Genomic DNA, 12,536 nt, shown 5'->3' with positions numbered 1-12,536 from the left:
AGTGTGAGAATAATGGTGGTAACACACTGATGATTTGGTTGTTACTGAGCAGTGCTTACCTTAAATCCAGGATTTCTCAGTTTACTGCACTCTGCCAGTCAGGAGGTGCACAAGAAGCTGGAAGGAAGCACAGCCAGGACAGCTGACCCAAACTGCCCAAAGGAATATTTCACACCATAGAGCATCATGCCCAGTGATGAAACGGGGAGAGTTTATAGCCTGATCGGCTGGAAGGCACCAAGCTCTACTTGGGGACTGGACAGGGGGTGGTGAGCAACTGTATAGTGTGTCACTTGTTTGTCTTGGGGTTTATTCATCTCTCTATCCTTCTCATTATTATTTTTATGTGTTTATTTAAGTTACTGAAGTGTTCTTACCTAAACCCATTTACTTTTTCTGATTCTCCTTCTCCCCATCCCATTTGTGTGTGTGTCTGTGTGTGTACACACATATACTCAATCACTGGCTGGGGTTAAAGCACAACAACACAGAAAATTTTCACTGTTGAAAAGAGCTGGGTTTTGTTCCCTCCTGTGCTGACCTGTAATTATACCATGAAAGCCTCCTGGAGTTTCTTTCAAACCACGTAAAACAGTAAAAAGAGCTTTAATACTGCTGGATAGCACTTTGACAGTTCTGCTTGCAAACCACAGGAAGCATTTCACTTCTTCCAGTAGTCTTTATTTTGCACTAGCTTTTCCTATAGCAGAAATTCTTGATTAGAGTTACCTGCAAGTTATACAGAAATGCATTTTGCAGACCATAGCCCTAAGATGAAGCCTAGCTATCACCCCCAGGATTAATCATACCATTGAAGAACTTACATATTTGTATATATATATTTCCAAAATGTGATGCTTGTCCTGGTTGTGGCAGTTATGTTTAATGTTTTCCTTAGCAGCTGATAGCATGCTGTGTTTTGGTTTGAGAATGAGAACAATATTGATAAAACACAGCTTCTCCTGCTGCCCTGCCATGAGGAGGCCGATGTGCATGAGGACTGGGGAGCAGACACAGCCAGGTCAGCAGACCCCAGCTGACCCCAGGGATATCCCACACCGTATGGAATCACGCTGAACAATAAAACTGGGGGGGAGCTGCCATGGGGAGGGCACTGATCACTCCTTGGAGACTGGCTGAGCATCAATCAGTGGGTGGTGGGCAACTGCACTCTCTGCCACTCGTCTTGTATATCCTTTTATTATTATTCCCCCCCCCCCCCCCCCCATTCTGTCCTGTTAAACTGTCTTTAGCTTTTTTCTGATTCTCTCCCTCATCCCACTAGGGGGAGCGAGTGAACAGCCCTGTGGTTAGGTTCACACTGGATAAAAGCAGAACAATACTATCGACAGCGGCTCATTGAACTCAATATTGCATGTTTTTCTATAGTCGGTAATACTGTACAGCAGTGTGTCCATAACCAAACTTCCTTCTTCAGACTGCAGTTCTGATCCATCCATAAAAAATACCCACCCACCTACCGAGGAGCCGCTGCAACAATCGGGAAGTGTTTCTAAGCACACAGGCACATCGCATAATAAAACTTTCATCTATTACAGTGAGCTGGAAACGCGCTCCAGCCCAGCGCTGCCTCCGGCTGCCCACACTGCGATCAAGTTAGCACACTTGAGCGCAGTGGCTGACTCTGCTCGTAGCTTCCAGCCAAACCAAGCAGATAAAACCTCCATCTTACAAGGCTCTAAGCGAGCTGTTGGACTGAGGAACACGGCTGGTTCGAGTTCAAAGTGCTCTTACAGAGTCCCGGAGTTTGGATCTGCAGCTGCTGCTTCCCACGGGAGTCCTGCTCCCAGTGGGTTCCGGGGCAGCTCTGGCGTGAGCTGAGAGCTGGGATTTGCAGTTGCCAAAAAAATGAATCTAAATTATTCTAAAGGAGTCTAAAGGAGTCTAAATGTTACCCAGTGTAAGACGCAAACCTTGTGATAGTGTCGGGTTCTAACTAAAGTATGCACAAAGACAATCGAAACAAAGTTCTATCTTGATCCGGCTGCCTGCTGGCACTCTGAGGGCAACAAGTCCGAACAAGAGAAAAACAAACAAGGGGAATTAAAAATACCCGTGGCTCCTTTAATCAAAGGGAGACATTTTGTCTAAAATCTCTATCCATGCAAGGAAACCTGGGTAAAACCAGACTGAGTAAAAATGCCTATAATTCCACGCTAAATCTGCTTCTTTTTGTGCTTGTAGCAGCATTCTCTTAAGTGCACATTCATAACTGAGTTTATATCCCTAAAAGTAGGCTGGATATAAAATTCAGATCCCTCTAGGGTACAATCTGTAAAGCTCTTATACAGAAGAATGGGTTTTTGTCATTGGCTTTGGTTTAGAAACTTGTTTGTTATGCAATTGATCGTGACTGGCAAGAGCCGCACAATTCCCGGCTGGGGAATTCTCGTTGAGATACGTGGGAACACTCAGCACCTTGTCACTGTCCTCAGTCCCGAAATCATCCAAGAGAACTGAAGCGAGAGCAGAGCAAAGTATTGCATGTGCAGAGTGATTGATGCACACATCCAAACCTCGCAAGGGTGGTGTGTGGGTGCCCGAATGAAAACGCACTCTTACAGGAAAGAAAACACTGTGCGCCTGAAATGGGAATTTGAGTAGAGTTTTGAAAAATTGAAACTAAGCGAACGCGGGAGGAGGCTCTGACTATATTTCAGGAGGATGTTTTTGTAGGAGCCGCTGCAGTTACTCGCCCACGGTGGCCGAAGCAGCAGCTCGGGAGCACAGGTAACCCCGGGCTCGCTTTCACACCGCACCCCGGCGCTCCCCCGCGCCTCGCCCCGCTCCTGGCGGAGGCGCCGCCGCGGGAGCAAAGGGCGAGGAGCGCCCGCCCCCGGGCTGAGGAGGCGGGCCGACCCCCGGAAGGCAGGGGAGAGGAAGAGAGGGGAAGGCTCGGCCGGGTTTGTGTCGGAGTGTTTGTGTGTAGCTGGTGCTGGTCCCTGGCCATGTCGGGCGCGGAGCGGCAGCCGCCGGCGGGTGCGTGTGCGGAGGAGACGGGCGGGAAGGGCCGGGATGCGGCCGGGGTGTGGGGCTCCTGGCGGGGCAGGAGCGGGATGGGGAATGTCTGCCAGGGGCCGGGGGCACCGAGGCCGGCTGCCCCCAGAGTGGGAGCGCTGCCCGGAGGGCGCTGCCGGCGCTCATGGGCAGCGGGACCTTTGCTTCTGTACTTCATTCCTTCCTTCATTCCTGCCGGAGGAAGGGAGCGGAGAAGGTGGCGAAGGACGGCGGCGGCCAAGGAGGAAATGGATTTGCACGTAAATCCAGCGCACCCCGCCCGGGGGAAAACCCCTCCGGCTCCCCGGCACGGCCCCGGGACAGGGGAGCGGGGAAGGTCCCGGGCGTGCAACAGGAGGGAAGGAGAAGTCAGGGCAGCAGAACTTGAGTCGAGTTCCCGGAGATGCAGCTAGGCTTAAAGGGACTTTTTTTGTGTGCCATTGGTCCAGAGTGCCTTTTGATCACGGTGCTGAGTCGGAAAGGCATCCAGGGAAAGATTCTGTGAGATTCCAGTGTATCCTGGTGCATACCTGACTTTTGATTCCGTTGAAGCAATCCACCTTCACGAAATTAAAGACAATTAGTCCCGTTGGTCTCAATCAGATTTTGGAACAAACTGGTTCCTGTGTAAGACAAAGAGAAAATTTTTCATAAGTCATGATAATTCAAATAGTGTTTATGTGACTGAAGCTGCCATATGAGAGGGACAATGAAAGTTGTCCCTCTCATATAGGAAGTTACTAAACAGGATTAAATTAACAGGAAAACTATCGTTTCCTAGTTTCCTGTAGCTCAGGAATTCTATTCCTCCTTTGTCTACATTTTCTGTCTTAAAGTTTGATGACTATAAAATTTTATGATCTGTTTTGGGGGGAAATGGATCGCAATAACTTTTGTCCTCTATCAATACATAGGTATGTTAGTTTTGCAAAAGGCATTAATAACATTTGAAAAATAGATGCGAAGAGCTAGTATTGTATGTGCAAAGTAGTTTGTAAAATACATGTAACTGTGATTCTTCTTAAAATTGCAGGCCATGTCCAGCTGGACAGCAGACCTGCATTACCCACCACAGGTACAGTGTTTATGTATACAGTTCTCATAATGTGGTAATTAGTCTCTACCAGTAGTAATAGTGATTTAATAGCCCACTGAGATGCTTAAGTGAGAGGAACAAGTATTTTGGCCTGTCTGCAAATCTGTAGTTCTGCACACTCCAAAGATGTGCATGTTCCTTGTTACTTTTATGTCTGTTCTGTACTGGAGGTATTTAAAGTCTGTATAGTTCAGCAGAAGAAAAGGTTTAAATCTTGTCCCTTCTCAGTTGTCAATAGCTGTTAACACTATAAACTGTGACTCATGTGCTGCATCCAACCTCAAAGAGAATGCTCAGTTTTGTATTAGCAGCATTACTAAAAGAAAAGAAACACCAGCATATTTTTAAGTTATGTCAAATAGTAACTGTCGAGTTAGAGTTCCTTTAAAAAATACAGCCAGCCAGTTAGATATATAAAATCATAACCTCTGAATATGTTTATATAGGGACAGATACACAGGCAGATAGAAAATATGCATGTCTTGACCACCTGAAATTCAGACTGTTGGAGTCAGAACTTCCAGAACAGCCTTCGAAAGCTGTGGGTGCAGACAAACACTAATGAGCATGCCTACTTACCTGATGTCTGAATGAGCTTTTGGTTCATATTAACAGCTAAACTTTAAGGCTGGATGCTTAAGTTCAAATTGATTTTGTTTGTTTTTAATGAATCATTTTATGGCTAAATAACTTATTGATTTCTCTAACAGATGGAAATGAGAACATCACAGAAGTAGATGCATTCAATATAAGGTAAAGTTCTGGTGGCAGTGACAGAGATGTCCCAAGGGACTCAGGTCAGTGCAGGGTTTTCTGATTTTTGTTAAGAATTCAACAGAATTATTTGATTCAAGTCCACCCACTTAAAAATCATGTTTCTGGTTTTAGCTACACCAGATGAAGAAGCACCTTTATTGTGAAGGCATGTGGAAGGGACTATGTGGAGTGTTCTCTTTTTATTTTAGGCAATGTGTGAAGACTATAACAATGTAGGGAGCCACTGGACAGACTAAGTGGTAGATTGTAGCACAGGAATGCATTCTTCTGGAAGGAGGGGAAGTAGACCATGGAACAGTGATTCCATGAAAGCCCTGAAAACAGTGAACTACCTGCCTGGTAACTTTGCCTCATACATAAAGCTGAGTGGAGAAAGCTATTTAGGGAATCATCCTTCAATGGTCATTCACAGGATCCAGCAACCAAACTGTCCAAAATCCTTACTAGCCATGCACCTAGCCAAATCCTAAGGAAGAGAAATTGCAAAAATCTGAAAAAAATCTGGTACTGGTACAGGTACCAGATATGAATATGAATATTGTTCATAATTACAAGGTTAAAATTTATAATCTTCACATTTTTCATGTTTGGTACTCAGAACGGGAAGAATGTGATAAAGCACCCAACTTCTCTTATTGGTTATCCAGTCAACATTGTAGAACATTGTAGAACCTCCCTGATTTTGAACAGTTATCCTAAATTCCTGTTCTCTGTCTGAATTCTTATGTAGATGTTACAAAAAGATGTTTCATTAAGAGGATTCTCATAAGAAAGTGGAGAAGCAGAGATAGTCTGTGTATGTGATGGTAATTCTGTTGTGAAACAAAAGCATTTGCCAATGAAACTCTGATCTTGAGCATCTGTAGGCAAATATTCTAAACAACTTTCTCCTGTAATTGCACCAGACCTGAATATTCCATAGCATGAAAGAAAGTATTAACATGGAAAAAATGACATCTGTGACTAGAGCCAGTCCTAGGGCAGCATGACCTTGATTGTCATTCCGTGTACCTCAAACTCTGGACCTGTCCATTGCCAGAAGTGTTTCAGTTTCTGTTTTCTGCACCAGTAACTACAAAAGCAGAAAGACTGTCTGCTTTGTCTTTCTAATTACAGCCATGTCAACACTTACAAATTTTTGCATCCACAGCCAAGTCCAGAGTCACAGCCCAGTCACACATCCTATTCTGTGTTTTGCTCATAAACCAATAAAATTGCAGAATGCTAACCCCAAACACACAGGTATTCTATGTGTTTGCTGCCATGATAAAGTCCTCTACTTAGAAGCTGGGTAGGTAATTTATTCTGTCCTTAAGAAGACCTCTGTCCTTCAGCTTTAGGATTTGATGGGCTGGTTGCTAAAAACTTAGATGAACCATTGTATTGTCATAGCTTTCGTTTCATTAAGAAAAATAATAAACATTTGTTCTCCTTTTGCAAGATACACTACACTCAGCACCTCATCCCCAGTTTATAGTCTGTTGATTACAATGCAGCACTTGATTTACTTAGAAAAACTTGAATCAAATCACAGACAATTCCAAATATATACATGTACACTATCCAATTATGTTAATATTTAGCTAAACACATAACAGGGAGAATTGGAGCCATGTCTGAAATGAACCATTATGTGCCTTAACCAAGCAGCCTCATTTACCAAGAATGTTTTCCATCTGTGGCAGCAAACAATCACTTGATCCTGCAGTGGAATACAAAATGAACCATCAAAGAAGAGGAGTTGCATTAATCTTCAATCATGAGCACTTTTTTTGGCGTTTAACGCTGCAAGACAGACGTGGGACTATGGCAGACAGAATCAATCTGAAACGCAGGTAAGAAACTTGGTTGCTCTACTAACCCTTAAAAAAATTGAAGCTTTAGAAACTGTGGTCAAATTAATGAGTTACCTAAACCTTGTGTTTATTTAGAGAGAGACCAGAGGATTTGGCAGACATAGCACCTATGCAACTTGGGTGAAGATAGCCATAATTAAAAAGCTTCAAGGCACATTATTTTAGGTCACAGAAACTGCTGGCACAAGTCCTATGAGTTTGCTGAGTCCAGAGCTTTCTTTGGACAAACTCTTTGAAGTAACTTTAGGTGTTAGACCTGTCCTTGACACCAGTTTGAATTCAAAACCAACTTCAGTAGTTTTGTATATAAATAATGCATAAAAATGTTAATCCCCCCACAGGGAAGGAAGCTGAGTTGGTAGCAATTGATATATAATTTGAGCAAGATTTTACTAATAATGATCTGTTCCAACAATAGTTTGACAGACCTTGGGTTTGAAGTCAGACTTTTTGAAGATCTGAAAGCAGAAGATGTGCTGCAAAAAATTGACGAAGGTAAGAGACTATGTATTGTTATGTCTAAATTATTACAGCAGAATTCCCAGATACCTTTTCTACCAATCTCTCTGTTCATATAACTTAGAATAATTCTTTGTGCACAAGGAATTTAGCAATAGAAGGACTTAAAGATTAGGCTGAAGATTATTTTATTGCAATGTAAGTGAAGCTTCTATTGAGAGAACTAATTAAGTCACTAAAGACTGAAAGATGATACATGCAGCTGGGAGAAGATAATTACATTCTTCTTTTTGTGGTTAGTGGTCCTTCAGCCAACTTGAATCAATACACCTTGAAATCACTACAGTATGGCTCTACCTGAAAATAGCATCCATTTGAAAAAGGACTGATTGGGGATTATATGATATGACACAAATGTACAATGTTTTTTAGACCTGAATATGACTGTTTTGTCATTAAAACACCACTTTACTGTTTCAGCCTCTAGGGATGACCACAGCAATGCTGACTGCTTTGTGTGTGTGTTCCTGAGTCACGGTGAGGATGATCACATTTATGCATATGATGACAAAATCAAAATTCAGAAAATCACAGACATGTTCAGAGGAGACAAGTGCCACAGTTTAGTAGGAAAACCAAAGATATTTATAATTCAGGTAAGATGTCCATTCCTGAATTCAGTGTAGTTAACGCTGGCTTGTGTCTTCCTGCAAACACAGATGTCAGTTTTCCTGATGCAGTCTTTCCACAAGGCATTTAAGACAGGGATTCTTCTATTTTTATTAGAAACCCTAATGTGTACTACGGTTAATGTTATTATTAAAGCTGTATTTAATAAGTAATTTTACAAAAAGAAACACAAATTAAAGCCATGTCAGACATGTTAGATCGACTGTCAGTGTGTATTTAATAGCAGAGAATGCAGTACCAGGGTTTTTTGAGAAAGTTCTGTGCAGTCTCACTTCAGTTCCTATTTGGCATACTTCACAGCCCTAGGCTAAGCTGATAAACTATCAAACCTTGGCCTCTTCATTGCTTCTTTCCAGGCAAGTCTCTTTCCTTGATCCTCAGTGAAGTTGGGTTTTGTGTTTGGGATTTTTGATTTTTGCCTGTTTGTTTTCTTCTTTTTTTTTTTTTTTGTGGGACTTTTTGGTTGTTGGTTTTTGTGGTGGTAGTGATTTTCATTTGTTGTTGTTGTTGTTTTTTGTCTATGACCTATACATGGCATCTCTGTAGAATCTAAAGAATCAAATTAAGGCTTTATTGTCTCAGGAATACTGTTTGTGCTAAGTGGTCAGACAAAGACCATGTGTAACCTCCTGTTTCTTTCCTTGGTTCACAGGAGAATGAAAGTTGGGAGGTACCTCAGGAGGTCTCTGGTCCAGCCTCCTGTTCAAAGCAGAGTCATGAGGTCAAACCAGGTCATGCAGGGATTTATCCCATTTTTATCCAGATTACAATTAGCAAACTCATATATGAACCTGGCCTTCAGCAGATTGTAATTGTAGTAGTTTACAGATTAATTCTAAGTATTATCCTTTTTTTTCCCCAAATGAAAGCTTCCTTAGGGCACAGGGTTGCTGCAAGAAGCAGCATATTGTTAATTCACCTTTCATTAGGACTCATTCAGATTTCCTTATTTCTTTTTTAAACTGGTGCCAAAGATGGAAAAAATACTTTCAAATTTCAATTATAAGTAATACTTGGAAACATTTATAATATATACTCATCAAAAAGCTAATTAATTAGTTCATCAGCTGAGTTCTTTCCCAGGACAACTGTCATAGCACCTCTGGAAATCAGAAGAAACATCAAGATGGAACTTCATCACTGTAAAGAAGAGTCTTTGTGGGTTTTTTTTTTTTTAGGGGCAGTTCTGAAGTAATCCTCCTTTGTATCTTTTGAGTGTGCTCTCACCTTCTTAACTTCCATTTGTAGCCTTTCTGCATCACTGGCAATAGTGGGATCAGTACTGACTTCTCACAAAAAACCCTCCCTCAACAAATACATTTGATACTGCACTAAGAGCAGAAGTGTAACGGAGCAGTAATTCAACACTGCCAGCAAGGGAGGCAATTCTTCCTCTCTACTCAGCACTGGTGAGGCTGCATCTGAAGTATTGTATCCAGTCCTGAGTTCCCCAGTTCAAGAAAAATACAGATTTACTGGAGTGAGTCTTGCAAAGGGCTACAAAGATGGTTACAGGACTCTGGAGCATGTTTGATATGAGGAGAGGCTGAGAGAGCTGGACTGCTCAACTTGGAGGAGATGACTCAGGGGAACCTTACCCATGTTCAGGGTGGGAGGGAATAAGAGGGAGACAGGCTCTTTTCAGTGGTACCCAAGTGACAGGTTAAGAGGCAGCTGGAACAAATTAAAACACAAGAAAACACTTTTTTTTTTTTTACTGTAAGGTTGTCAAAGACTGGAAGAGGTCATCCATACAAATTGTGGAGTCTCCACCTAGGAAGATCCTCAGAAGCTGACTGGACACAGTCCTGGACAACAGCTAACACTGCTTGAGTCAGGGGGTTGGGATCTCAAGAGATCCCTTCCAGTTGTAGTGATTCTGAGATCATCTTTGGGCTTTCAGTGGACTTTGTCCCCAACATTTTAAGAGACAGAGTAGTAAATGGGCCTTTCTGAAGGCAGAGTCATGCTGATGTGGCACACCTAGCTGAGCAGAAGTGCCTCTGGTTAGTGTCAGAATTATCATATCAACAGTGAGCTCAGCAGGGGTGCAAGCATAACAACACTTCTCACCAACAGGCCTGTCGAGGTGATAAACATGATGATCCGGTCATTGCTCACGACTCAACAGACAGCAGCAATGAATCCCTTGCCAACGAGACTGAAGTGGATGCAGCTGGTGTGTATACTCTGCCTGCTGGTGCAGACTTTATCATGTGCTACTCTGTGGCGCAAGGTAAGTTCTAGTATTTTACATCCAGTGTCTGATACTTCATTGTAGCAACCCTGAACACTTCTTCATTTTGCAGTCCAAAAAATTAGAACAGTTCCAGGTCATCTGATTAACATGTCTGATAAGTAGCAACTTGTCTAGGGAAGAGTGTTACGTGCTAAAGAAAAAGTGCAAGTAAATTATGAAGGCGCATTAAACTTGCCAAGCAAAAGCATTGTCATCAGTCTTGTGGCTGAGCTGCCTCCTGACAGCAAACATCCATCTCTTTTCCAGGATTCTGGTGGCTTATAAATTTCCCTGCACTACATGTGCCATGTCCCCCCTGTATGTTGTCCTCAGTCCCATCTGCTCTTACAGAGATGCAGTCCTGTAAGCTACCAATCCCCGAATCATGTTCCTCTTAGCTGAGCACTACAAGTGGTACCAAAACCATTTTCCATCTACAATTTGTTGTGAAATTACATAATTGGCAAAGTAAGACTTGCACCCATTAGTAATTCCTTATTGATGGTAGCTAGCAAACAGTGACTCTCAAATACTTTTCCAAGAAGTTATCACTACTTATATTTGAATGTAATTTTATGTTCTTTTTCTACTCTAGGCTACTATTCTCATCGTGATACCGTAAATGGCTCCTGGTACATCCAAGATTTGTGTGAGACCCTTAGGAAGCATGGATCTTCCTTGGAGTTCACAGAACTTCTTACTGTTGTTAACAGGAAAGTGTCATGTCGCAGGGTGGATAGGTGCAGAGACGTTAATGCTATAGGGAAAAAACAGATTCCTTGTTTTGCCTCAATGTTAACTAAGAAGTTGTATTTTCATCCAAAATCTAAGTAGGTTATTTAGCAGTGATGACCATTACTATTACTTACTGCATATGTAAAGAATACTATCTTAGTTGAGGAGACTTAATATTCTGCATGATTGTCTGCAAAATCACTGGGATCAAACATTACAGTTTGTATACCTAATAGTTTCTAAAATCTTAAAGCAGTTTTAAAGCTAGAATTACACCAGGGAATTAATCTCAGGGAATTTGGGAAAAGTTGATTGGTGCCAAACTATTAGAAGGTGCTCATATTTTATTGAAACTGATGCTCCAGACTACTTTTTTCTTAAAAGCTTCTTGGTTGATGGCCATCTAACTATGGCACATTTTACTATTTCCAAAACATTTCTAATATTACATTAGATTAACTTGTCTTCCTCCAAGAGCACAGTTTACAGGGAATATGTTTGCAGGGCATCTTTTTAAATTTGTGGACAGCAGAATGCACAACTATTGTTGTTTATCAGGCTTTTTGACTTTTTTTTTTTATTGCAACACTAAAAAGGAACTTAATTTCTTGAGAACAATTGTAGCATTAATATAGGATTAATCAAGTAGGGTTGATTAATAAAAGGTTTCCTTTTGCTTGAATATAATTTATGCTTGGGGCACAATTACAGCTTGCTGGTGCTTTGCATCCTCAGGAGAAAAACAGCAGTAATGAGACGAGACCATGTGCAGCTTGCTCAGGGTGAGCTTGCCTTGTCCATATCTCTAAAGCTAAAGCTGCTGGACATCTCTAGGCAGCTCTACAAAACATAACAGATGCAAACCTTTATACTTCAGGCCTTTGAGGTGGATCAGGCTTCCTCTCAGTCCTGGAGAAGATCAGCCATACCTCTGTCGCTGTGCATAAAAGTGATGGTGCATAGTCACCATGGGATTGTTACTGCTGCAGCATCAGTAATTGCAGTGGTGCTGACTTGAAGCAAATATTTCTTTTTGGTTTTTTGTTTGTGTGTTTTGGCTTTTTTACATTATAAACTGTTCCTCTGAGGGACAACAGAGAACTGAAACTCAGCAAAGTGTCTTAATCCACTTTCCTGGGGAAAAAAATAATTGGTTTACTGGCTCCGCTTTAGTTAAATCTTTCCATATACTATGTTCTGAGTCATAGATGTTGTATCTTACTACATCTACTTTTAAATTTTGTATAAAGCACGTACATTTGAATGTTTTGATAAATACTTTCAATAAAATGCAACGGTGAAATATAAATGATTTTATAACAAGTTTGAGATACCTTACTTTTCCAGCACTATTTACTAAGAAAGCTTAATTGTCATGCTAATGTAAACTTCACCTGTGGTGTTACAGAGTCAATGCACAGACCAGGAAAAGGAAACAGTAATTGCAGGAAAAGAATCCTTACTACTCCATGCAGAAGTTCATTATCCTATGAGCTACTGTTGTGTTATGTAAATGGTACTAAAAAGGCTATCCTTGTCTGTTCTGTCCTTTTACCAGCAGTAAGAATGCCTCCATTGTACTAATGGGATTTGACAAATATTTTAAGAACTTTGCTTCAGCAGTTTCTTCATAGGGTTTTAAAGAAAACGAAAAACAAGCAAAACA

General features: G+C 41.6%; 1 protein-coding gene across 1 annotated transcript; it reads left to right on the top strand.

Annotated features, from left to right (window-relative positions):
• The first annotated feature begins 2,870 nt into the window (after positions 1-2,870).
• On the top strand, positions 2,871-12,410 carry CASP6 (caspase 6). Its single transcript, XM_058838439.1, has 8 exons — positions 2,871-3,000; positions 4,052-4,093; positions 4,825-4,867; positions 6,577-6,726; positions 7,166-7,242; positions 7,687-7,862; positions 9,976-10,132; positions 10,731-12,410. The coding sequence occupies exons 1-8, from the start codon at positions 2,970-2,972 to the stop codon at positions 10,967-10,969; spliced, it is 915 nt and encodes a 304-aa protein (XP_058694422.1). The 5' UTR covers positions 2,871-2,969; the 3' UTR covers positions 10,970-12,410.
• Positions 12,411-12,536: the final 126 nt, after the last annotated feature.

The sequence above is a fragment of the Poecile atricapillus genome, chromosome 4 (genome assembly GCF_030490865.1).
Source record: "Poecile atricapillus isolate bPoeAtr1 chromosome 4, bPoeAtr1.hap1, whole genome shotgun sequence".
In the NCBI taxonomy this organism is placed as follows: Eukaryota; Metazoa; Chordata; class Aves; order Passeriformes; family Paridae; genus Poecile; species Poecile atricapillus.
The sequence above is the reverse complement of the archived record's forward strand: the minus strand, read 5'-3'. Positions and strand labels throughout refer to the sequence as shown.

Bases quoted from the DNA above. Each gene is read 5' to 3' on its own strand.
- CASP6 (XM_058838439.1), top strand. From the start codon at position 2,970: ATGTCGGGCGCGGAGCGGCAGCCGCCGGCGG. The intron at 4,094-4,824 runs GTACAGTGTTTA...TTTCTCTAACAG, and splicing joins ACCTGCATTACCCACCACAG to ATGGAAATGAGAACATCACA. The intron at 7,243-7,686 runs GTAAGAGACTAT...TTACTGTTTCAG, and splicing joins GCTGCAAAAAATTGACGAAG to CCTCTAGGGATGACCACAGC.